The sequence below is a fragment of the Thermobia domestica genome, chromosome 15 (genome assembly GCF_964235325.1).
Source record: "Thermobia domestica chromosome 15, izTheDome1.hap1.1, whole genome shotgun sequence".
In the NCBI taxonomy this organism is placed as follows: Eukaryota; Metazoa; Arthropoda; class Insecta; order Zygentoma; family Lepismatidae; genus Thermobia; species Thermobia domestica.
The window spans coordinates 139393199-139421102 of NC_137468.1; the positions used below are offsets into that span (position 1 = coordinate 139393199).

Below are 27904 nucleotides of genomic sequence, written 5' to 3' on the forward strand. Positions count from 1 at the left end.
GTTGTGATGGACAAGCTTACAAAAATATCCAAGAGTTAGAATCTTGGAATATACTATTCGCGAACGACATAGTGCTGATTAGTGAGACCATGATTACACAGCAAAAAGAATTGGACAGCTGGAAAGGAACACTGGAAAGGTAAGGGCTTAGAATTAGTAAAATTTACACAAAATTTTTACATTGCTCATTCAGCAAAAATGTAATCGAAAACAACAATACGATTCGACGAAGAAGAGGTGGTAACGACAAAGAAATTCAAGTACTTGGGATTAATATTACAGGAAAATGCAGGAATAGAGGAAGATGCAAACAACAGAATTAGCAGTGGTTGGAGAAAATGAACATAAGGAGGAGGAGTATTGTGTGACCTTAGAGTATCAATACGCCTTAAAGAAAAGTTTACAAAACAGTAGTGAGACCTGCCTCATATGGAGCGGAATGAATAACGCGAAAGAACAAAATTACGAAGAAAGTAAAGGTAAGAACAGTAGTTAAAAAAAATTAAAAAAAAAAAAACTTGCAAGAAAGTAGATTGGGCATGTAATAAGAAGACCTTCGAAGTACGTAGCTCACCGAGCTTACCGTCTGGATGCTATAAAACTGAATGGGTAACTACCGCGTGGCCGACCAAAGAAGAAGTGAAGAGGTTGTGTCGGGAACGATATAGTGAAGTGTGGTGTCATAGTGGATGTGAAATGAGATAGAAACAGGTGGACGACAGTGATCCGAAAAGCTGACCCCAGTTAACTGGGAAAAGATATTTCGAATATTATTATTTTACTTCAATACGATACTCCAGCAAGTTCGTTTCTTTTCTTTTTTCTTTCTTCTTCGATTGACTTTTGTGCATGAGATCCAAGGTTCAATTCTTGGTGGGAGAGCATCGAACCCACCACAGTGATCCAGGTTCATTTTAAACAAAGTTTTTTTTTTCCCCTACATAGTCTCACCTCTGACAAAGGACATAAATACAAACCAATCAATATAGCCAAAAGCCATGTGGTAGATTCCTTTTCGTCATGTAAGCTCAAATAAAAACATGACAGGTGGGGCTGTTAAGATTTTCACACACAAAGTAAAAGGAAATATAAATAATGACATAACAGCCATGTCAGGATATGTGTGAATTGTTTCGGACACTTGATTGGTTGATCGACTGTTTCAGCGTTGTACATTGGTCATTCTCGATTGGAATATGGATTGTCATTACTCGTACAATTTCCATATACTCTGCTCACAAATTCGAGCAAAATTAAAAACGAATTAAAGAGTTCAAAAGCACATGGAAAGTTGTGTGGCAAACATAAATGTGATCATGGTACTTGCAAGTTTCCACTTTTTTTTTCGCCTAGTAAAGAAAGCTTTCAGTTTAACGTCTCGCGATTATGCCCGTTATTCTAAGGGAAACGGATGATTAAGGCAAGTGAATGATGAATGAATCGATGGAATGAGAATGTGGGATAAAACGAGAGTATCCTGGAAAAGCTCATGGACATGTTCTCCACGAACTTACTTGGCAAGGGATCGAACCACGGACATCCTGCACGAGAGGTAAGTATTCTACCACTGAGCCACCGTGCCCCATAGTTGCCGCCGGTAACGGGTGTTCAGAAGCGTATGTCAGTTAAGAAGGAAGGAATGTATCGGTGCGTTAGGTGATTTTTGTTGTTTTCTTATGCCTGAAGTGACAACAGTATAAGAGGTGCACTAATTCTTGTTCACACAGAGCTAAATGAGTTAAATATTTTATGTACACCTGAATTTTTTACGTTTAATTACCAATTACTGTTATCGAACATGAAACATCCTTGGTTGAAAATAAATGTGGAAAAGTTGAAAATACGAAATGGATGAGTGAGGTAATTTTGTCACTTCTGCTCTTAACCTGAGAGCAAGGTTCCAAACGTCACATTTTCGGTTTCGAACACGTTTGCTAGGTAAGGCCAGTGTGTGATTCACTTGATTTTCACGTAAATACGTTTCCTCACTTTTTCTTATTTTCGACCCATTTGTTCTTACAACTTCCTTCTTTCCTAAATTTACACAATCTCTCTTTCATTCTAATATTTATCAGTCAGCACAAAATATAACAATTGTAAATCCTATATGTAGCTCGTATCTTTGCAATCCTCCAGGAAACAAATGATACAGGAAGCGCTGGTGGAATACTTATCTGTTAGAAGTAGTGAGCATTGAACAAGAAACTAACAGGCGTATTAACCTAGGATAGAAAGTTTTTCAAAGGAAATGAGACGTTAAAAAGTAAAATGACGATTTTCTCAAGTGGAAAATTTTTAGAGATTACTGTATTTTTATTTTGACGTAAGTTTTGAGACATGGGCTAACACAAATCAAGTATTTGTTCTCTGCAGAGTACACAACGACGCAAGGAGAGATGTATGCTGGAAAAAAAAACACAAATATAAGGAAAGTGTTACATGGCTGCTGATTACAATAGTGACAGATATCACCGCGATTATAAAAGTCGCAAAGTGTCACTGTGGTGAACATACTGTAAGAATAAATTATGTTAAATGGACAATAACGATCGTTAACTGGACACCAAGAAATAAAACTACGAATAATTTTCCTCATACAAGACACGATATTAATTTCAGGAAGCGGAGTAACATGAAAACGAATTGCCAATATAAATGGCTGCGGAGTTAAGAGGGACAATCACCAAGCAATGGACAATAGGTGTTGATTTGAAAACCTCTGGCACGAAGACCTGAATGGCTTACGACGTTGAAATTGCGTATATGTGGTTACTATTTGTTTCTTGAATGAAGTTTAGTACCTTTATTCTTTCACGTAGCTACCCAACTCTTGGACAAGGAGACTCACTACTTACTCAGCTATTTAACATAATACTAAAGAAAGCAATAAGAGCAATAGATATGAACAGAAGAAGAACTATTTTCAATAGAACAACAAAATATTTGTCATACGCCGATGATGATATTATTAGTAATGTTCTGATAACAGCCATAGAACAAATGCAAGAGGGAGCTGGAAATATATGAATAAAAGTAAACTAAAGTAAGACTAAATAATATGATAAATACCAGAAACAAAGCACGATTCAGAACTGTAACAGACCAAAGATATGAAGAAGTACAGGAATTCAAATATCTAGGCACAATAATCAACGACAATAATGAAATAGAAACAGAAACGAAAGCAAGAATAACAGCAGAAAACAAAAAGGAAAAATCTGAATCTACCACAATAAAAATGTACAAGACAGTTATTAGACCAGTCATAACTTATGGATCAGAAGCATGAACACTAACAACTAAGACGGAAGAACAATTAAGAAAATGGGAAAGAAACATATTAAGGAAGATAAATGGGCCTGTATGTGAAAATGGAATATGGAGGACAAGAAGAAATGCAGAGTTGGAACTACTATATAATAATAGCGACATAGTAACGGAAATAAAGATAGATAGATTAAGATGGTTAGGACATCTAGAACGCATGAAAGACCATTGAGGAGTGAAACAAATCTACAAGGGAACTCTCGAAGAAAGGAGAAGCATCGGGAGACAGAGACTCAGATGGTTGGATGATGTACTGAATGACTTAAAAAAAAAAAAAAAAAAAAAAAAAAAAGATGGAAATAACGGCATAGAGAAGTAAATCAAAGAACAGAGAAGAATGGAAATCTATCCTTGAGAGGGCACAAGTCCTATAAGGACTGTGTAAGGTAAGCTACCTAACTGTTCTCATCAGCGGCGATTTCATCAGATTTCTCTCGGAGGTGTTTTCAATACATGGGGATTATAAGAACTGCGAAAATACGGGTAACCTCATTGAGTGTCAATAGATAAATGGCACTGGGAGGCGAGAAGGAAATTGAGAATAATGATATCACTGGTCCTCTCACCTGTGTGGCATCATACATCCACTGCTACAGGGTATATCAAAAAGGACAACTTTGAGAACTCATATTTATTTATTTATTTATTTATTTATTTATTACAAACATGGTTTTGGTGTCATTTTCTAGTGCATCAAGTTTTGACTCACGTAGCACACTAGTTCAGATATAAGCCACCGCAAACACTAGTGGCAGCTGCAGCAAAGATAGCTGCCTTGACTGGTCCCGGACGTGCTAGCTGTGAGTTTTGGTTTGAAGAATCCAAGTCTGCGACAACTGCAACGTCATTTTCGTATAAAGTATGGTAAAGATCCTCCCAGTAGGCCTAATATTTATCAGTGGCATAAGTGTTTTATTGAAACTGGATGTTGGGTAATACACAACAATCTTCAGGTCGTCCGTACGTCTGAAGGCGTTGTACAGCAAGTGAGACTTCAGATGGGAGTCACTAATGGAAGCCACATTGAACCTCTTTAGGTGTAAGGAAAAAAAAAAAAGATGTATTTTACATTACAGCATTATCTTTTTCTCTTATGTTTTGGCTAAAATAGGTTTCACAAGTGTTTTTTTTTTTTCGAAAATGGAAAATTAACCTTCATTTGGCAACACTACACATAAGACAAAACATATATATTAAACAAAAACAAAGGAAGATCAAGAAGCGGAAAAGTCCGTTCTGGAGAGCCATGTCCAACTTTGAAATTGAGCACAACACTCTTGCATCTCCTTCGACAACGATTTATCATTCCATTCGCCCACTCTTGAGTTGTCTATTTATCTCAGCTCGCCTCCGTTTCTAGTATGCGAACAGTTAAAACGGGATCACAAAGTGAAAAAAAAAAGACTGAAAAAAAGTTTGATAACTTCCATGTGCGTGACCGATTTTTCTATTAGTGAAGTGAGGGATATTACTATTTTAAGTCAAATCGATATTTCAGTTCAAAATATCCAATACTAAAACATAAGAGGTGCAAGCGCACCAACTGAAGTAGGAATCATGATTTTCCTATAATATGTTCATGATTTTCCATAAAGTTCCTTTACATTTGTAGTATGTAATCTAAACTGTTTTCTTTCAAGTATCACTGCTAATAAAATACAAGGTAATTACAAGCAGGGGCAATACAAGATATGAGGGAAGTCGAAAAATAAACATATGCCGTTTCCCAATATTGTCAATTTCCTACTTCACAAGCTTTTTTGTTTCTTTTCTTTTTTCCTTTTTAATTCTTAGTTTCTTATGAAGAAAGCGCAGCGTTAGTTCCTCCATAAAACAGAATGCCAACGACGCCAATTTGTAAAATTAAGCAACAAGTATACGTACTCAACGAGGAACTACATAATTTATACCGTTTACTGAACACTGTTCGGGTCATCAAATCTAGGAGGCTCAGGTGGGCAGGTCATGTAGTCAGGATGGAAGAAAGTAAGAACGGTTCGAAGTCCTACTTAGAAGACCAATCGGAAAACAATTATTAGGAAGATTTAAGTGGAGATGGGAGGACAATATTAAGATGGATCTCGCAGAAATAGGAATACAAAGTAGAAACGATCCAGTTGGCTAAGGACAGAAGTCAGTGGAGAGCTTTTGTGAACGCGGCATTGAACCTCCGGGTTCCATAGGCCATAGATTTAGTTAGTAAACGTAATCAAAAATCATATTAAACTGTAGAAACTTTATTCTATGAATGCAGTAACATTGATATGATATACGGATAGGAAGAGAGGGGAGGTTAGTGGTTATCATCCTTGCTTTGATATCGGAAGCTTTTGAACTTAAATTTGATGGGCGTTCATCTGGACAAGTTTTCCCAAGTTTCTTAGCAACAGCAGGCGGATTCTAAAATGGTAGTTTTAAATAGTATGGTTCTGGTTCCAAAGAAAATAGCTTTACAGAATATAAATATATCTGGAAGAAAATAGTTTTGCAGAATACATCTGGAAGTGCTATAAATATTGGAGATTCATCAGAATGGCTCACATCTCCGAAACGAAATTTCAGCAACCAATGCCTGCGGTGTGTTCGTTCACATCATTCTCCTCAAATGGCTGGCAGATGCGTCGACTTGATGCGGCAATTGACATGCCCATCAGAACAAGCTGCTTCCATACCTCAATTTCTCTTCGACACTGGACGAGCTATGACTACAAGTATGTCTTTATTACTAAAGGTCGGTGGTCCGACTAACTCCTGATCGCTTGGCAGGCATATGCGTCCTATCGTTTCATCTCTGTGAACACATGATTAATGGGACGTCAAAAATGGCAAGAACTTTTTGGGAATATTTCATTAACAATCTCATACTGTAGTATAAACCATTTTTCTGAAAAAAATCCAGAAGTACTCTTGGGGTGAACTATTTCCAGACGATTTTCTCGAAAACGACTCAAGCGATTTTTTCATATTTTATAAATAAATATTTCATTAAGAACCAGTCAATATGGCGTAACTCGTTTGTTCTTTTGACCTCTCTCGTGGTTAAGCGTTTAGCGGTACGAGCTTTTGGCGTGGGAGGCCCGGGTTCGATTCTCGGCGGGAGTTCATGCAGTTCGAATCTCACGTTAAGCTATAAGTCCACCTCTAACAAAATTTTGTTAATGGGCCGGGGAAAACTGTAATGTACCATTACAGTTGAAAGTAATGGCAATTTTTTTTACGCACCCTGTACCTAGTAATTTTTTTTTCATTCAATTTCGGTTTAGTTACACAATTTATTTACTCTCTTTACTTCGAATTAAATATAATGAATCGAAAGGTTTCATTAGTAACCATATTCCCACTGAATAATATATTTTATTTATATTTTGATTAAGTGTAAATCCCATTTTCGGATATATAAGTCGAATAGTTACAAGGTTTACCATTCTGACGTCATACCGAAACATAGTTCCGTCATTGGATATAAATTTTCTTAATTTCAGACCAATGTAGAATTTAGCCAGGTACCTAATCTTTCCCTCACCCCCTCTCACTAGTCCATAGTCACTTTCAGATCCGGTTATATCTGGATTTGCCAAATTTCTATTTGCTTTGTAATTTCCGCGGCTAAAGTTTTCGTTCTGATTGGAGGAATTCTCCTACCTCTGGCTTTTTCGGCGCAATGTGATCAGAATAATCGAAGACACGTCACGAAGCACTATCTGTGGAAGTGATCACCATATTTTGACTTCATTAGGACTGAAATTCAAACGAACTTAAGGTAATATCCAGTTAATTTCATTGATAAACGTCGTGTGATCATTTAGGAGCCAGAAACACATATTTTTGTTCAGAGAACTGTAAAATCAGGGGAAAATATCTGCTTCCGGATTTCTGTTTTCTAGGAAGCCATGTTTGCTGCCCAGCTAGAATAGACAAAGTGAAATAGTGACTTTACTTTCTTTTTCTTTCAAACCATAGATTCAGTTAGGGATTAGGGAAATTACGACCTGTTTAGTGCATGTTGTTCGTGTATACAGTAAATGTGATTTTTTATTATTTATTTAGTAATTGCATGTACGTAGTAGGTTTGATAGTTGTAATGTAAATAACCATAATGGCAGCTTAAGCTAGCGTAAAAGGGCTCCTATCCCCTTTTTCCAAATTGAACCAGTTCTAGCGGGGGAATGGGTTAGTTATTGTTTGTTCTAGGGCCTTTTCCCCTCTCAGGGGAAGGGTCCCTCCATAAATCTCGTTAAGGTGCCCCCAGGGCATCAATCTTTGGCAATAATTATGTAAACAATTGGTCAGGTCAATTGGACCTAGGGTTACCTTTCTCATTTTGCCCCCCTTTAAGTTTAATAGAGCCGACTGTATATACCGACGAGGGAGTAATGTATTTTAAATCTAATATGTTAGGTTACTTTCTTCAATATGCATGTAATTCAATGGTGCATGTTTGGTTTAGTTAGTTGTCTTTATGTATAGTACTAACAGTGGTGTATGTAGTTAGTAGTTTGTGTGAGTGTGTGAATTTTCGGTTAGGACAGTGTATAAATATGCGTTAATTTAGTACCATTTGTCTAACTCGAAGTATACTAAACCGGAGTAAATATTAAATTTCTGATTAATGAGTACAAGTATATATTTCAGTACACGGTAAATTATGCCTCCACCACAGCGCCATAGTGTCTGTTTTCGGTAGTCAATTGTTTGTTGACATTACGACATCGCATAACTTAGTGATCTAGATTGTTTGATTTTGGCCATTTATTCTCAAATTACTTCCCGTGGACATGGTTTTCGGTTCAGATGAGTATACCTTCATATAAGATAGCATGAGATCGTACTGTACTGAAAATTTCAGCTTGCTAGGTCCAGTAGAACCCGAAATAACCACTGAAATAAAGAATGCCTATTTTCTTAATAGAAGTAAAGCCCATATGCTGTTACTGTTTGTTTCAAAATGTAGTATTAAATTCTCTTTTCCCGTGGCTGTAGAAAATTCCATTGTTGCTTTAGTTTTATCAGCAAATTGGAAATAGATTAATCGTTGACAATTTAACTTTCAGTGAATACACGTATGATTTTTTTTTAAACCTGCGAAGTAAATACAATTTGGGTGCTTCGAAACAAAGAGTACGTGGTTCGATGAATGTTATCGTGTAGTAGTTTGAGCGTGATAGATTGTGATAATTATATATATATTTATTACTGTGTAATGTAAATATGTGTATGGCCTGCGTGTAAAATGTATGAAATAGGGTGTCTGTAAAATATTACTTCGCGCGAAAATTAGTAGATAATGAATGAATGTAATGATATATTAATAATATGATATAAAATATGAATGAGATGATGACACCTATATTTAAATGGATAGGCCTAGTGTATGTTATATAGTGAAAATATGAATACGTTTACTAAAAAAAAAAAAAAAAAAAAAAAAGATCTCTCGCGTTTTGACTTCTACACCAGTACATTCATCCAACCGAGTTTGCTACTTGGATAGTAAATTGTAGTTGGGAATTGTGTGTTACTTCGCATTTAAGTACCTCATAATAACAGCCCCAGATCTTAAGCCTTTCAATAGATAGGGTAGCATCATGTGGGAATTACTTCTAAAGGTTGACAAAAATGATAATTAAGAAAAATAACTGCTATTTCCTGTGATCATCGAAAAGTACAGGTTTCGGTCATTTGTACCTTTAACATTCATAGCCTCTCCGAGATTTTTTTTTTCCGTTGCTTACCTTATTTATTTATTGTGCAGTGTTCATATAACTCAGTTCGGACTATCCGATTAAATCAACTGCTACTAAATTAATATTCATGTCATTAGCGTACCCGGATGTCGACCCCTAGTCCCTTTAAGTATTTTCATTTCTTTTCTTAGTTTAATTAGATGAGGGAAATTAACGACGTCCCAGACTGTGGCATGTCTGCGCAGGGTAGCCATCGGTGATGTTTGGGTTATTGAAATCACCGATCCAAAATTCAGTTTATTTAATTTTTTTTTATTTTGGCAAATTCTAATTAGGGATATCTTAGCTATTACTCTGATTTCATTACTATTCTGGAATCTTCTAGTTTCCAAGAGGTCGGATGATTTTTTTTTCTTTTGAAATTCTAAATTAACGCCGTCTCTAACCTTCCGGAGGATTTTCGGGACCCTGCTGGTTTGGGCCGGATACGGGGATCGGATTTCAATCTTACAACCAAACTCTTGTGGGATTGGGATCTGATGGACACAGAACTTGCATCCTTGGCAGCAGGGCGCTCCTTGAGTCTACGTATTTGAGTAGACCACCCTTTTGGCCTGTTAAGAATATTTTGGTTATGGATTTTGTTGAGAGCGAAATTCGACTTTTATCTTTGTAGCGTTAGTTATTTCCCACTTAAGTCTTTGGCGCCCCTATTCTTCGTCTTCCTTCTTCTCTATCTCTCTCTCTGTCTTCATTACTTCGAGATTTTTTTTTTCAATTTCAAATTTTTTAACCTCCCCCCCCCCGGTTTCTGAAACTCATGAAAACGTACAATATTCATATCACTTATTTCGATCGTATGTACTAACTGAGACATCGAGGGATGCAATTCGTGGAGGTATTGCAGCACATCTCAGGACCATTTTCGCGATATTCAATCCACCACGGGAGAAATTGACGAGAAGGTACACTATGCTTTCAGATTCCTAGAAACATTTGTTATTCATTGATCATACAAATTATACCCATTGACGACTGATTTCTGGTTTTGTTTCTATTGATTGGTCATATAGTGTGTATGTATTAGTAGTTTGGGCCCACTAGTTTCGAATAACATTGATTTTTTTTCTCTATATACATCTATATATGTACTTACATAGTTTTAAAAGTTACGTGCCTGCTCTATTTGTTGTATTTCCACCTCTTATGTCAACTTACTAAATAACACCAACTATTTCTTTATACGCGGATCTTTAGTAAATTGAGAATGATTATTGATTATCGGGTTTACATATAAAGTACAATGTTGCAACCTTATGAGGGAAAAAAGTGAATTTTTATAGTCAGGGTTTTTGTTTATTTTGAGCCAATAAAATATGAATACTTATCGAATATAAAACGGTTATGTAGAATTTAAATGTCGACGAAATACTACGATGGATATTAAAATGAAATTTATTATATTGAGTAATATGAATATATATATATGTGAGTATGTATGTAGAGGGCTCGGTATTTACCCTGGTTGTTTTAGGTTGCCATAGATTTTTGACACCCGACATTTACCAACTATTTGTGATATATAGTATTACCGCGTAAATTGTAATAAATGACATTTTGTTGAGTTGTTATTGATGTTTGTAACTATTAAAGTTGAATATCATGTTAAATACTGCATGTAAATAAAACAAGTAGCAGGTCGTAAGAAAAGTAAAAATAACCCTAATCCTTATCCAAATTTACTTTGCGAGATCATAGTGAAATCAGTAAGCTACGAAACAGTGTGCCCCTCCAACGAATCCTTCTATCAGTAAACTATGAAACAAATCCTTCCCCTACGATCGGAAACCTAACTATTCAGTGACTAGAATCTTTTGACTACACGATCTATACTAGAAAAAAAATAGTGATCTTAAATTCAACGAACTGAAATTTTGGTTAATAATTTAGTAATGTGAATACAGGAATATGGAAATATGTTCCCAATGTTTGGGACTGGACTCGATATTTTAAATCTTGATAAACTTTGAAAATTTTATATCAAGTGCGTCAAGTGACGAAATGAGAAATTTAAATATATATGTGATATGAAGCAACTATTTGTCTATAGTTAAAACAAAAACGAGTAAATACTCTCATGGACACAAATCACAGTGCGTAAAGAGAGTTGAAAAAGGAGTTATTATCGACGTGAGAACAAAGACTCATAAAATTGTCGAAATGTCTCCTCTTGGGACAGAGACTCAATAAAATGCTACTAAAGTTTTTTTTTTTAAAGAATGATTAACCAATTATATTTTTTTTTTTTGCTTTCTTTTTCCCGCAATGATATGTATTCATTGCGCTGAATCTTAAATATATTGACCTTTGAATTTTCTTTTTTTTTCCTTTATTTTCTGTCTTTCGTTTTTTTTTTTTTGTCGATTTTTTTTTCATGTAATCCAACTTTTAATATATCTAGAAAGAGAAATGTGTTATTTGATCTTGTTGAAAGTAGCGGATTTCTGTGCATGCTTATGAAACATTCTTTTCATGTATTAAATTTTTTCCTGTTATGTCAAACTAAGTTTTCTTTTATTGAAATGTAATAAATGTCTATAGAAATGTAGTTAGGTTAGTTTAATTCAACTAAATACAACCTGAAGTATACATTGTCCTGTATGAATGTGTGTGTGAGTGAAATGTAGGTTTAGTATTAAGTGCACAAATTATTTTGACATATATGTGTGACTTATTATAATTAATGGTAGCTAGCAATTAAAGTCATTGAATGTCAATACTAACTTAATTTAAGTTGGCTCTATGAAGGAAGTAAAAAGGACCGAAGTAGCCTGAACGAATGATCATCATGGGAGAACTGTGAAAGTCAAAATCTTCGACAAATATGTGATACTCTGATTTTTTTTTTCCTCTGTGGTCGATTCTAACATGCCATCAACTTTGTCGTTCATTTTTCAAATATTGGATATTAGTCTAGAACTTCTGGAAATATTGAATAAACGGTAAAATTAGACTTTCTCATCTATCTCAGAGCTAGATTGGGATAATTCGGTAGTTGGGGTCAAATGGATCTAGATCGGGGATGTATGGGTTAACATGTGTCTACCTTTGATTACCTTAATACCAAACATTCACCCAATAGCTATTGGAAATGATCCCAATTCGATAATTATTCACTTTCCTTTACCATATTTCTCAAAATATCCAGTAACAGTTTCCTCTTTATCACCTTCTTACTTTACCTCTTTTCTCTTCTATCTTCCTTTTCCTTTCTTCATCTTCTTCTTCTAATTTTTAAATAAAACTGAAAAGGGGGTCGTGACTGGGAATTCTATATGTAATAAACACGGTCATGTATTTATTTATTTTATTTTATTTTCTTTAGAAGTCCGATAAAAAGTTTTCTCGTTTCGATCGAACCTAGTATGTTCGAAATTAAGAAATGGGTAATATATTCCAATATAATTAGACATAAGCTGATAGCTTCATGAATATCCCCACCAGGGGTGAAGGGTTCCCACTCACGACTTATTCCGTGCATCACATTTGTTGCAGATTCTTTTTTCCTCAATCAGTTTTAGATTGACGAGCGGTGACAGGATTCGTTGTTATGGAAACGGTGGTTTCTATGGCAACGGGCCCTTTTTCACATAAAAACTTTCAGAGAACACATTAGACGCAAAATCTCGCCTTTACAAGTTACAAAACAAATTTTTGTTTCTCCAAAACTTTACAAGGACTTCAAGAACTAGCAAGTTATTTCCGTGACCAAGTTTACATGGCAACCCATAACCTAATCTATGCTGAACACTAATTGTCGTTAGAATGTTTGATACTGAGAAAAATTCAACGATTTTGTTACTGAGTTGAATAAATTTTGTGATCATCTGTAAAATACTCACAATGATTATATGAAATATTCTATAAGGTGAAATAACCTGAAAATAATATTTATTTCAACATGATAAATGCACTTAATTTTGCTCTTTCTCATTGGTTTTCGTAATATTGGTCGTCGAGAAGAGTTGAGAAAATTAGTTAGATCGAAAACAGAAGATTCATAAGGTGAAATATATATTATTTCTCAATAAATATCGTAAGATTTTATGTTTTGTTTGCTATTCTTTTAATGAAAAATAATCACGTTTTGAAATACTGGCAACACTAAGTTAGAGTAAAGCAATCCACGGAACTCAAAATTAATATTGCGCTACACTACGCTTACAAATTGGAATACACTTTGCCACAAAACTATTTCATTCTAATAATATTACATTTCTCGTCATTTCGCAAAATACAAAGTTATTGCAAGTTAACATTATGTACCTGTATTGTTAGTCAAGATGGGTTATTTTAAACATTAAAACAAACACGCTACGAGTTTATATTGAATAAACACAAATAACAATTTTAGTTTTTGCTTCATAATACATACTAAGCTATTCAACGAAATAATCTATTAAATGTTTAGTGAGAAAATACAGGATAACTTACCATGTGAGATCACTCCTTCCTCAAGAAGAGCCTGCCACATTGCTGTCGCCTGGTGTCGAGTATGGACCGCTGGACTAAGCGACAATAACCAGTCCACAAGTTCCGTCCCCGCAGCACACCGTCGGAAAACTCGGTGCGCTGCCTTTCGATCGCGAATGAGATTAGGTGTCCGTGCTAGAATTAACGTCCGGAGTACCCAGCCTACTCGTGCCATCTGGCTGGACGGGGACTGAAATTGAAAGATAAAAAGAGCATTTAAAATGGATATAAGTACAAATTAGAAAGTATGAATTATCATTTTACTATAGTTTTCACATATCAAATAAGTTATAATTTAGAAAGAAATCTGATCCTTGTATTATCTTCTAATGTGTGTGTGTGTATTACTTTTGTATTATTACTTTCAGAATATTACGAATATCTAAGACAAAAGTGCCAATTAAAGGCATGAATTCTACTAGAAATCGTGGATACTATCTAATTGGCGCAAGCAAAATCCGGTGCAATTTAAGAAAACGCATTCATGTTCTGAACACAAAAATCTGGAAGTGAGCTTCTGCAAATTGACCACTCTTGACCTATAAGTAGGGTACTCCACTCCTAATTTCAACTGTTTCCTATTTTGAAATCTTGCACCTACACACAGAAGAAAGCCTGGTTAATACTACCTAACACCTAGACCCAGTGAGTGACTCAATTTGTCACAGTTAATAGATTTGATTGATGATCCCTGAGTTGATGCATTATTTCTTTCTATCGTGAATAAAGTTAAGAACCACAACAAATTGGCAATAGTAGACCTATTGCTTTTTTCTTTAGTTTAACATCTCACGAATACGCTCCGAGGCTATGGGAGGTGGTGCTGATGATTATGAATGAAATGGTGGAATGAAGAAACTGGGAGGAAACGGGAGAACCCCGAGACTATTGCAACTATTGTTTCAAACATTAATTTAGATGTCAGAATTGGAGATTGAACGACCAGACTTAACGTTGTGCTTTGGTACACCAGAAATTTCTGTAAGGCATTTATTTTAAGATATCCCATTTTACTAGAGCTGAAGAGCTCAATTTATTTGAAATTGGAATTTTAATGCAAAACTAAAAGTATGTTCCCGACTCTCTGACTGAGCAAAACAGCTTTCAATACTTCTCTGTCCGGAAGAATTTAATATGAAGAGACCTTTCGGTAGACCAAGGTGGAAAGACTAGTGGTAAGCACAAAAACAGCTTTTTCGGTTTCCGATTTTTAAAGGAAAATCGAAACCGGTTTTCTTAAAAAAACGTTTCGGTTTTCTCCAAAATCGGTTCAGTTTTTCATCGAAACCGGATTCAGTTTTTCCAAAACTGATTCTATTTCTGACAAGAAGAGTGTTTCATTGCTCTCCGAAAACCGATTCCGTTTCCACAGAAATAGTTTTGTTTTCCAAAACAGTTTTGGGTTTTTAGTTTTCGGTGAAAACCGAACCCGTTTTGGAGAAAACCGAACCGATTTTGTAGAAAATCGAAATGTCGGTTTTTTCGGTTTTCTAGAAATCGGTTTCCGGTTTTTATAAAACCGATTTTGCCCATCCCTAGGAAAGATAATATAAATGGAGCCGTCTGAACATAAGCAATAAGCAATAATAATCAAATTGGATTCGATTGGATTAGTACAAGATAGGATCCACTAGTGGGACTATTGATTCCTACACAAGTAGGGAAGTAGGTAGCGCGTGTAATTGCCGCTTCGATCCACAGACAAGAATATATACAGAGAGATAACTCGGCGAAAAACTTTAAATTTCATACGACTAATACACAGTAGCGCCTGTTACTCGCGACGGAGAAACTACTTGCTGATCTGATCAGGTGGGTGTAGGAAGAGCCTATTCGGTTTGTCATAAAAACCAGACTGTGTCACGTGATCAGATCAAAAGTCACGTTGCGTGGTAAAGCGAGTCTGAAAATTCCAAATCCAGATATGAGATATTTCAAGAAACATAACATCCGCGTGGGGTGCTCCAGGTAATTTGAAGAAGATGCATATACTCTATCATTGATTTTACTCAAAACAATTTGACTTTTGACAATGTTCTGTCAATATTTACTTTACGTGCTATACATCGTTTTAAAGCTCTTCATCATGTCTTTGCAATAAGCTTTCAATTAGCCATCTCCTTATTATAATTTTTGAGATATGTGGATTTCATTTTTTCCTTGATTTTCCACTGATATTAATGCTTCGTGTTTTTTGACCATGTTCCATCCATTTTAGGAAAATTTGCTTTTGGAATATGGAATCTACATAATCTGTCCTATATTTAAGCTGATTTTCTGCCATCTTCCTGTTTTGTTTTTTAAGAGGAATTATTTGATTTTCCATTGACAATGTTTCGTGCTTTATTTTTTAACTATGTTTCATCCATTTTAGGACAATTTGCTTTTGAAGTATAGAATCCACTAGAATCTACGTAGTCTCTTCTACATTTAAGTTGAATTTCAGCCACCTTCCCTAAAGTCTGTTCACATTATTGCAACCGTATAGGCCCTTTTAAACCTAACCGTCGAGTGGTCTGTGGTGAAGGGGCCGTGGACTGAGGAAAATTTCCAAACCTATAGTCCAAGAAACTGAATGGAAACAAGTATAAGGATGCTTTTATTTAACTTACTAACGACTACAACAGCAGGAAGATATGCAGTAGGGTTTAAAATCTATTTGTACTGATTTTTCCGCACTGCATCTGCTACTCAGAGACAAGCAAAGTAAAACCATTGTGAGTGAAGCACATAAAAAGCATCGTGATAACTGTAACAACCCATGATGTCACGTGCAAAAACTGATGGCAGCGCCAACTTCTTGTGACGTAACTTAACGTTAATTGCCTCTTTCGACGCGCAGAGCATCAAAACGGATTTCAACATCTAATATAGGAAGATGTTTGTCTGTATGTATTCTTGTCGTGGTTCGATCCGCAGTAAGGATCCTTGTCTCATATAGATATCAAGTAGTGGTTAGCCTCCCACTTAAAAAAGTAGGTCTTGTTGCTGAGACCGAACATTAATTTATAAATAATCAAAAACAGAATTTTGTTTTGAATCTGGAATAAATTATTTGTTCCAAGGATAGTAAAAATATACGGATACAGCAAAAACTGTCCTCGAGGGTCGATTGTAAGCGGATGAATACTGCTCGTATTCCGGACACGATCCATGTCCGATCCCTTTATTCCACAAAACGAAATGGTACTTTATAAAACAGAACCTGATGCGTTACCAAATTATCTTCTTTCTGCAATCTCTATAATTATATTCACCTTAACATCCACAAAGGAAACATGGCAGAAGCTCCAGGAATGCCGGCCAGACACGTGAAGCATATGCTAGATTACGAAAATGTACTTTATCGATCAGCCTTTACGCTCTTTGTCAGTAATTAGGGAAACACCTACAACCTGAACCACTATTAATGCGTTCGATGCTTTCCTACCAGGAATCCAACTAGGAACTTCGTGTACAGAAAGCGAACGCACTAGCCATTTGACCAGCGAGGAGTGCACAATAACGTACTGTTGCTTCATCAGTTCAAACTAGGTTTTCCATTGCTTCAAGACTAGGGAACCACTTCGTAGATTTGTCTGAGTCTGGGGATGAATTGAGCGTGAGGTTCATTAAAAAGAAATTCCCCATCGTAAACATCGTAGAAGTTCTGTGAATTTATTATATGGTCTATATCCTGAAGCAAGAATATTTACAAGAAATATGTCTCCTCTCCCTTTTCAGATTTTCTTTCAGAAAATTTTGTCCGGAGGGGGCAGGAATCAAAATGTGAGGGTCTACATTGGGTCTATATGGTAATAGGCGTGCTTTGCACAAAAGTGGCATGTAATCCATGTAATCGCAATTTATTTTAGTCCAAAGGGTCTTCCCTAGTAAGACAGTGAGCCGGTTGCAGTGGAAGCACTGTTACGGACATATATATTTGGTGTTTCTATTCCGAAACGGACACAATCGAAGCAGCCAAAGAACGACAGAATCGGAAGGGACGCAAGAGAAAGAAAAATTGTGAACTCTGGCAAAGGATTGTTTGAAGGGACCCTCAGTGAGAAAACTACACGAAAAACACGTTTGTTTTCAGTTTTATTTCTTTTTGACAATGTTGGCATCACTTTCAGGCCCCGAAAAAAATATATGTTGTATCTAAGGGTATAATAATTTTTTTTAACCAAAAAATCAGCGACGTGTCCCCCCAAAATATTTTCTACATTTTTTTTTGAAATTTTCAACACGCAAAAAAATAAAGAAAATACGCATCGATGATTTTGAAAAAAAAATACACATTTACATCTAGATAGTATCTACAATCTGTGAAACTTTCAAAATTTTTCGACCACCCTCACCAAAATTTTTTTAAAAAATATTCAATTTTGAGCATGTATGATACCATAATTCGGTAAGGGGAGGAGGTAAACATTTTGTTTGAGGTAGAGGGTAACCTTTTGGGTCAATAGCGACCCAATTTGGATCAAGGGCAGATTTCACTATCTTACTAGGAAAGACCCTTTGCCAACTCTGGGGAGCAAAGTCACTCGGAAATATGTCGAAAAGAAACACTGTTCACTGCAGAAGTGTGATAATATGTTACTTCTGCACTCTCTGAACGTTGGTATATTTGAGTATGTCGGAATATTTTTTTCTTTTGAAAGACTGAGGAAAGCAACACTATGATTGAATGAAAGAAATACCAAATCTATTCTGAATAAAGAATTTTCGTTGGCTTTCTAAGGAAGGCAGTGGTTAATATGATTTTTAATATCGAAATAAAAGCTAGTTGATGTCAGTGATGGAATGGGTTGTTGAATGTCCAACTTAGGAGGCTATACTGTAATTTTAACAAACACAATTCTGTCCTCCCTCCCTCTCTTCCCCCTCTTTCTCTCTATTTGCCTATCTTCTCATTAAACCTATAATTTTCTTTCTCGCTTTTGTTTGCATTTGTATGTGTGTGTGTGTCTGAATATATATATATATATATACACGAGGGTCATTCGGAAAGTAAAGAACGTTTTGCGCTAGCGCGTGCGCGTGTTCCCCCACCCCCGCTGCCGCTGGGTTATTGACCTGGGCATGCTTTAGCCTCAGTCTGGCACCAGCTGCGATCCGCTACGGTCCGTTATTGCTTCGCTGTGTGACTGTAAAATGTGCGATACAATTACTGATCCCGCCAAGTGTGAGGTTCGTAGTGTGATAAGATTTTTGAATGCAAGAAAAGTGCGTCCGATAGAAATTTATAGACAAATCACTGAGGTGTATGGAAATGTAATGAATGAAGCATCAGTTCGTAAGTGGTGCATTATGTTTAATGACGGACGGACGAATGTGCACGATGAGGAACGCTCGGGCCGGCCTTCTGTTGTGACTGACGAACTCAAAGGAAGAATTGAGCGGAAAATTCAAGAGGATAGCTGAGTGACTTCCACCTATTCCCAAAGTTGAAAGACGTTTTGGGTGGAAGCCACTACGGCAATGATGATGAACTTAAGGAAGCTGTTAGTGATTGGTTCAACAGTTTGGCGGCAACTGTGTATGCCGAAGGCATAGAAAAACTTGTACCACGGTATGACAAGTGTTTAAATTTACACGGTGACTATGTCGAAAAGTAACTTAAGTATCACATAGTATGTAACACAAATTTCGCCTTTGTATATCAGTTATTAAAGTGTTTATACAAAAACGTTCTTTACTTTCCGAATGACCCTCGTATATATATATATATATATATATATATATATATATATATATATATATATATATATATATATGTGTGTGTGTGTGTGTGTGAGAGAGAGAGAGAGAGAGCCAAAACACTGCACTAAAAGATAACTAGAAGGTTTATCAAAAAAATGAAATCTTTCAGTTTAACGTCCCATGATCATGCTTTTTAGGCTAAGAGATAGATGATTAAGGCAAGTGAATGTCGATGGAGTAATTGGTGGAAGGAGAATGTGGGAGGAAACGGGAGTATTCCGAGAAAACCCATGGATACGATGCTGTCCACCACAAGCTTACTTGGCCGGAGATCGAACCAAGGACCCCACGCACCAGAAGTAAGTGCTCTACCACTGAGCCATCGTGCATCCCTAAGATTACTCATGGTATAAATCAGTGAAAATCACAGAAAAGATAAACTATATGTTTTTCTTGCGATGTATCGTCAAAGTTTAATCGAGCAAAGGTGTAAAATATGTTGTTTGAAGTATAAAAGATGTCACTGAATCCAACAGTGTTTTATTAAACCTTTGTGTGTAGTCTGTTTAAAAACACTGTTATTTTTTAGTATAGGAAGACGAATAAACATAAAATTATATTGGGTAGGTGCAAAAGTTTTATCCATCGCAGGTAAAAGATGGTGTGAGGGAATGGATAGCGCTCCAGGAGCTATAATCGGTAGTCTTATTATCAGGAGAATATTATAGCAACAGCAGTAGGCAGTGAGTGTGTACTAGTGGCTTGTAACTGGAGAGAGTTTTGTGCCAATCAAATGGAAACCAATAAGGAGCACATCAGACACTGTTTGAGTTCGATAAGGGCAGTAGTGCGACCTTGGCCTTCGTAACATTAGATAAATGTATGTTGAGGATGGAATTGACGAAAGCAAATGTCGTCGTCGGTTTCGAAAATTCAAGGACGCAGACAGAAGTTGTCAACATCAACCACAGTTTTGGACGTTCATCAGCGTTTTCCGAAGAAGATAGAGGATCTGGACCAAGCTGTAACAGTCTGTCGTTCGAATCCAGCTGTAGAGGAATTAGCAAAAACATTCCAGGTTCACAGGACAACAATGAAAAAAGACCTGAAGCGCCAGGTTTAACCACAAACTTCGATCAATGAGTTCCACATCACTTGAGTGCAACTCGACGAGAGGGGCGGGCCACGACATATGTTTCCTTGTTTTTCAGGTATGAAAATTATCCCTTCTTGACAAGGATTGTCACAGGAGATGAGAAGTGGGATATGTACGCTCCGCAAGATTGTGTGTCATGTTCCTGAACTGCGTCCATCAACGTCCAAACAAGAACTTTATTCCAAGAAGGTACTGTTGAGTGTATGGTGGGATGTTCAAGGCATAATTCATTGGGATGTCCTGGAATCTAATCAAACCATCAATGTGCCCTCCTACTGTCAATAGTTATTACAGACTTCAGGAATCATTGGGGTCAAAGCGGCTAGACCTTGCCAATCGACAATGGGTTGTTATCCAACTTGATAATGCTAACAAGCCACATATTACTGTGTGACACATCAGAAATTACTGAAATATAAAGGTATGCAAGGAACTCCAGAACCAATATTTAGCCTGCTTCTGGATCCATCTGGGTCACCGAGTTTCTCCTGGTTTCCAGGCCCTGGTCCTAGTCTCGGTCTCCGGTTCAGATCGAATCTGAGAAGGGAGAATCAGACTTGGATGACCTGAATAAAATTCGTGATCCAGTCATTCATGACCCACTCCACCAATGAATCTTTTCAGGGGAAATTATTTGTAGTCCACATTTGCCCTGCGGACTGTATGTTGAGAGAAATGACACTGTATACAGGAATAAAAGATTAAAGCAAATAATGCTATGAAAAAATAAAACAGAACTTCTTATATATATATCCGTGTCAGAGACGAAACTAATATTTCCGTGCAACAACTTCTGTTATCTCCGCTAAGATAATTTTCATGTAAGTGGACAAGAAGCATTCTTCTTTATTATATCGTTTTTTTTTTTATTTTTTTTTAAATTTTTAATGTTTTATTCTATGAAGCAAAAATTAATAATAGAAGCACTGCATTCTGAATATAAGATATTGTCAGTCATGACAATAGAAAACAAAGGTGCTTTTATATCCCTGTTTCCATATCTACGAATGGAAACAATACATCTGTTTTTCTTCTTTTTTTAAAAAAAAAATCTACGCACAAGCCATTCATACACTCCCAACCTGAGAAGAATCATCAACGCTTTATATTTTTCTCTTCCTGCTGCAACTGCGATGAAATTCTAGGAAGTCACTTCGCGTTCCGGTGCTCATTTGTTTAATTACAACCAGTAATTTTTTCCCCTCAAATGAGCTTCAAATGTTTTCCCCCCTGGATAATCTTTGAATTTGGTTTCCACGATTACGTATTGCAAAATGTATTGATTTGTACACAAAGAAACGTCGAGTCACGAAACTCATAAAAAAGTATTATTTACTGAATGACTACAAACATGTAGATAGAGAGAGGAGAAAGAGTGTTTAAATACTTTCCATATATCTAATCTCCCCATGCGAAGAACACATCACATTTCAGATAGTATATGTAAATAAAACTGAATATAATGATGTTTGATGGAATTCCTAGACCGGTGCATGGATTTTAATGATTTTTGGTACATGAGTGAACTGTGATCATAACATGCTTTTAGCACATCTTCAGCAAAGGGGAAGGAGTGAGGAGGTGCATGGAAAAATAGTCGAAAACTTCCGATATAGTGTCTTATCCATAGTTTTCGGGTCGCTGAAGGAGAATTGAACCCAGGTCGCTTGCCATAACTTAGTTCCCATCAAAAGTAGGTAGAAGTTTGGATTTCATTTTATTTACTTATTTTATGAACAGGTTAACGCGAAAATAGGGGTAAAATAAGCAACTTGATTTGGCCGAAATCTGTTTGTTCTTAGAAATATTATTAACTTTTTTAAAAATATAAAGCGTTTTTTTTTTTTTTTTTTTTTTTGTGAAACTCCTAGTACTTCAAAATGAAGATGTAGCTGACGGGTGTTAAGTTTCTTTTCTTTCTTTCTTTCTTCTTTTCTATGTTTTTATTTTCGGTAAATGACCTTTCAGTGATGACAGAGCACTTACGAAGTTTATGGTTATGTCACATTAACAACTTTGATTCACAAAAAATATTAGCATGCTAGTACAGATGTAAGCAAGCATATTCTATCACGATATAGTTTAAATTTTCGAGCAGTCAAATAACCTTTCCAAAAAATTCGCGTCATTACATTTTTGAAATGCACAAATTGAAACGTAATATTAATATTTAGAGATCATAGAGTTTAGAAAACGTACTCTTAAAAAGTTGTGCTTAAAGTCATTATGAAATTGTTTATATAGCTTAAAAATTTCACATTTTCCATATAATGATGATATAACATATCATTTGTTTCTCAGCTGAACACCCATCTCAATAAAGCTCAACTCATAACTTTCTACTTTCATTTACTTTATTTTTATTTATTTATTTTTAAATCAATATATCATTCGCAACCTAACGAATTCACCAAGTTTTTCACTATACTTGGAAGTTTACTTTTGGAATAAACCTTTGGTTTCCTAGTTTTTGACACTTAAGTTTGGCCTTATTCAAATTTTCGAAGAAAGAAAAAAATAACTATTTACGCAAAACAGGAATTCATTAACAATTGAAGGAACAAATTTGCTAAACATTAATTTGATATTAGACGTTAAAATATTAACAAAAATTAAGGTGTGCAGTGGCTCGGCAGTAAACATTTCGCCTCTACCAATAAGGGTCCATGTTTCGTTCCCATCCTAAGTTGGTTTGTGGTGGACAATATAGTGTCCGTGGGATTTTTGGGAATTCTCCCGTTTCCTCCCTAGTGTTGTGAAAGCCTGGAAACAAACTGGAAATTTTGGGTAGAAACAAGTTTTTTGTAGGTTTTTCCGAGCTTGGAAAAACGGAAAGTTTGGGAAAATTGAAATTATTTAATGTTTTACTACATTATGCTTTTAAAATGGTACCATTACTAGTAAAATTAACCTTAATTTCTAACCAATTGTTCTGGAAAGAAACCGAAAAAAACGTTTTTTTACCAACAAGTTCAAAATTTCCGAAAATTTTATTACACTATTCCTCCCATATGATCATTCCACCAAGTATTTTATGATCATTCACTTTCATTAATCACCCGTCTCATTTAGCCTGCAGCACATAAACCTGGGAAGTTAAATCAAAGATTTCATTTTATTTTTCTAAGTAAATGCAGTGTGCGCCTATACAGTACTAAAGATGGGTTAAAATCAATAAAAGACGAATATTCCCCGCAATCGGGATTACAGTTCAATTCCAGATCAATTTCTATAACGTTATTCCCTTTACGTAAAATGATAAAAAAAAAAAAAAATAAACGACTGGAAGCTTTCGAAATGTGGGTGTGGAGAAGAATGGAAAGAATTAACTGGGTCAAGCGGAAAACTAATGAAAGGGTGTTAGGAATGGTGGGAGAGAAAAGAACAATTTTATATATTATTAAAAGGAGGAACAGAAACTGGTTGGGACATTGGATAAGAAGAAATTGTATCATGAAGGACATGCTAGAGGATATGGTGGCAGGAAAGAGAGGAAGGGGGCAAAGGAGACTACAATTAATGCACGATATCAAAACAGAGAAATCGTACATGAAGAGCGATGGTCGTTAGCGGAAGACCATGGAGCATGGAAGCTTCTCAGTTGCAGCAATTGACCTGCTAATAATGGCAGAACACCTATGATGATGATGACTTTTTTTCACAATTTATGTTTCTGTTTTGCTAGTGGTCCTTCTGTCAGTGTAGATGAAATTGTAAGAGTGTGTAGCTTCCATGCATGTGGTCCCAGATTCAATTCTCCGTTGAACATAGACTTTTCGAAATTCATCCAGAACATCGTGAAACAATTGTGACCCGAATTTACAGATATCGAACTCTGACCTACAGAATTCCAGAAATAATGGCGACGGGATCTGACGTGCTGACCACATATTACCCAATTAAAAGCCGTTTCGTCTTCAAGGCGGAATCTCAATAAGTTGTGGATTTGGCCCGCTATTTCCTTGGGATGGCTGGAATATGTTCCGTGATAGAGAAGTTATATTTCCACACGAGCCAAGGATACTTTTCATATGAAGTGGTATTTTCCCTCTCGTCCCTCGGGTAAAATTAAACTCTGATCACACACAATGCGAAACGAGTTGAAGTTTATGAATGACTACGGAAATAGTTTTGACCTTAGAACGTGAAATTACTGCTGCCGTTTGCTCTGTGCTGTTTATCTTTTCCTCGTCATTATTCAGAAATAGCTGCCCCTTTATTTGTTTAAGGAGGGAAGATTAATAAGCGGTGGATTCCATCTGGACAGTTTCAGAAGAAAGGAAAACGTACGGAGGCCCAGATAACACACAAGATATTGTGCCAAGTTCAAACAATGATTCACACAATGTAGATACTCTTTTTTTTTTTCTTCATTCTCTTCTGCTTTTAGCACTGGCGCGTGTATGGCACGATACAGAATGGACCATTCTCCTTTCTCAATGGTTTCGCATCTCATTAAACACAGAACATTTTTGCTCTTCTTTTAATGCAATTCGTAGTTTAAGTTCTTAAGGTCAAAGATGGCTTCTTTTAAATAAATCGCATGGAGTAAATTGTTAAATGGTTTATATTAGAAAGAATAAAGAAAGCTGATAGAATAACTATTAGTTAAAACTGCTCCAAAGCCTTGCTTAACTCGCTATTATAGTCTATGTATGTAAGTTTGTGGTTTTGCTTCCCTTTCCAGTATCGAGGTTACATAAGATATGCAACGACAATTTGTAACATAATTTTAAATTTTTAATGTATATTAAAAACTTTTAAAATTAAAGACAAAAGAAACAAATAGGATGAGGTTCTGTAAACAAATTAAAAAAAAATGAAAGTTAAAAATAAAAGTAAAAATGTTTAAATACAATAACAAAATAAGGAACTGCATACAGGTGAAAAGCCAAAAAGCAGGATATATAAACCATAAAAATGGTAAACAAAGGGGTATTTTGGGCAGTCTTTTGACAGTTGCTTTATTAGTTAGGACAACTTAGAGTTAACCATCAGAACCTCATCAGGAAGGACCTCAGCCTGTACCGCTATAATCTTTTGTAAGTACTTATTAATTATGCCGAGAAACAACGCATAAGAAGTTTGTGCGTGGAGGTCTTCCTCCATGACAGGCATTTTTTTGTTAAATTTGTAATTTCTATATTATTGTTATGACCTTTTTTATGTACTACATATTATTATAATAACCTTTTTTATGTAACTATTTTCATTAAATTATCAAAAATGCATCAAAAATAGTATTATCCTACTACCGAGCATAACAATAAGCTATCTACCACAATCACCTTTTCCAATAGTAAACAAAAAACCATGATTTTAAGTTACGAAACAAATTTAACATGGGATCCGGGGCTCAAAAACTGTAAGTCAATGAGTTTGACCAGTCCATTCCCGAACTTTTCTAGTTTACTCACGATAAAATAGAACTTTATGGTATGCTATTTTCAAGTTCCTATAATAACTAAGTCTGACCTATGGAACACGGGCACTAACTCTGTGTCCGAAGGTTCAATGCCACGTTCACACAAGCTCTTTATTGACTTTTGTCCTTAGCCAACTGGATCCAGTTTTTACTTTGTATTTCTATTTCTGCAAGATCCATCTTAATATCGCCCTCCCATCTGCGCCTAGGTCTTCCTAATGGTCCTTCTCCGATTGGATTTCTAGTTAAAATTTTGAAACCGTTCTTACTTTCTTTCATATTGGCTACATGACCTGCCCACGTGAGCCTCCTAGATTTGATGACCCTAACAATATTTGGTAACGTAATATACTTTCGAAATGTATTTCTGTGCACGACTTGCAGGTAATGAACTTTTATTTTTAAATATTTCTGCTGTCTACATTATTAGCATTTGAAAGAAAGAAAGCAAGCAAGCAAGCAAGAAAAGAAAAGAAAGAAAAAAGAAAAGAAAGAAAAAGAAAAAGAAGAAAGAAAAAAGAAAAAAAGAAGAAAGAAAAATAAAAAGAAAGAAAGAAAAGAAAAAAAGAAAGAAAGAAAAGAAAAAGAAAGAAAGAAAAGAAAAAAAGAAAGAAAGAAAAGAAAAAAGAAAGAAAGAGAAAATAGAGAAAAAGAAAGAAAGAAAAGAAAATGAAATGAAATCTTTGAGTTTTACGTCCCACGGTTATGTCGGTTAGGCTAAAGGAAATTGTGATTATGAGAAATGAGTGAAAATAATGGAATGAAGAAAGTGGGAGGAAACGGAAGAACTCCGAGACAACCCACGAGCACGGTGTTTGTCCACCACAAAGACCACACGGCGCGAGCTGGGATCGAACCAGGGAGCCCAAGCACCGGAAGTGAACGCTCTACCAGTCAGCCACCGCGCCCCCCAAGAACAGAACAGAAAAAATCATAACAATCGATAGATACTTTTGAACTGAATTTAATGACATGTTTGGCTATAAAACCTCATGCGTACTTTTCTAGAGAACGGAGAAAAATCAATTAATTTACAAGGTAAAAATTGATGCTGTAAGAAAACCAAACAACTTATTCAAGTGAAACTGATACTGAAAGATACCGTAAGACGGGGTTACTTTGCACACAATTTAAGGAATCAAAGAAAATCGCATGTAACTTACAAACGTAATGATTTAGAACACTGTATTTTAAACATATAATAGCTAGATATATGTGAAAAACATTCGTGTAGTAAACATTCGGTATGACCATAGTTATTGAAATATAAACTTTGGTGCAAAGTAACCCCATAGTTGGGGTTACTTTGCACAACATACAAAAAAGTATGTTAACATACGAATATAACGTTTCTGTGCAATATTTTCCCTTCAGTATTTATACATTTTACTTTCAACACAAAACTGCATACAGTTTACAAATATTGATATTAAAATGAGGGAACTGGTATCGATACTTAGTATGAATTACCAATATTTGTGAAGAAAATTATGTATTTTCTGGCACCGGCACAGGAACCACATTCCAATGGTTTAGTATATGTCCCACACAAATGCTAACTCAGGAACAGAAAAAAAAAATCCCCGTAAACTGATTTGCCTTGGTTATTCCTTATCTCCAAAAATATCATCCAAACCGTAATTAGTGGAAGATTTATGGGGTTTGGGACTTTCAGGTTGAAGTCCATTATTACTTTTTCAAAAAATCTAATGCTAGTCATTCCTATGCGTATAAGCTCCAAGCCCCCCCCCCCAAAAAAAAAATCCAGTTATTTCTATAAAAAAAAAACTAAGCCTTTCTGAGCGAAGCCCCTCTCAAATTTCCCTTCTGGATCCGTCGCTATTCATAATTTATCTTCGAACAAGAATTCATTCCGGCATCTACCAAATAGGAAATTTACCTAAATTTAGATTGCAGGAGGTTCCAGTAATAATAATTTCCTATCTAACGAGGGAACCTATCCAAGTGTAACTCTGACTTCGAGTCGAGACTATAGCCGTTGGATACCTTGTCCCAAAAGAACATAACACGAAAAAGGATACATCCTCGATCGCAACCTACATACAATATGCTACTTGACCCCCGGTTCCA

General features: G+C 35.8%; 1 protein-coding gene across 4 annotated transcripts in view; it reads right to left on the reverse strand.

The window, feature by feature from the left end:
* Positions 1-27904, reverse strand: part of Epac (Exchange protein directly activated by cAMP) — a 1466091-nt gene that overhangs the window by 119814 nt on the left and 1318373 nt on the right. For all 4 annotated transcript variants that reach the window (XM_081740195.1, XM_081740196.1, XM_081740197.1 and 1 more), the window contains one exon: positions 13506-13734. In XM_081740195.1, the coding sequence (XP_081596321.1) occupies positions 13506-13734 (229 nt within the window). The remainder of the gene's footprint in view (positions 1-13505; positions 13735-27904) is intronic.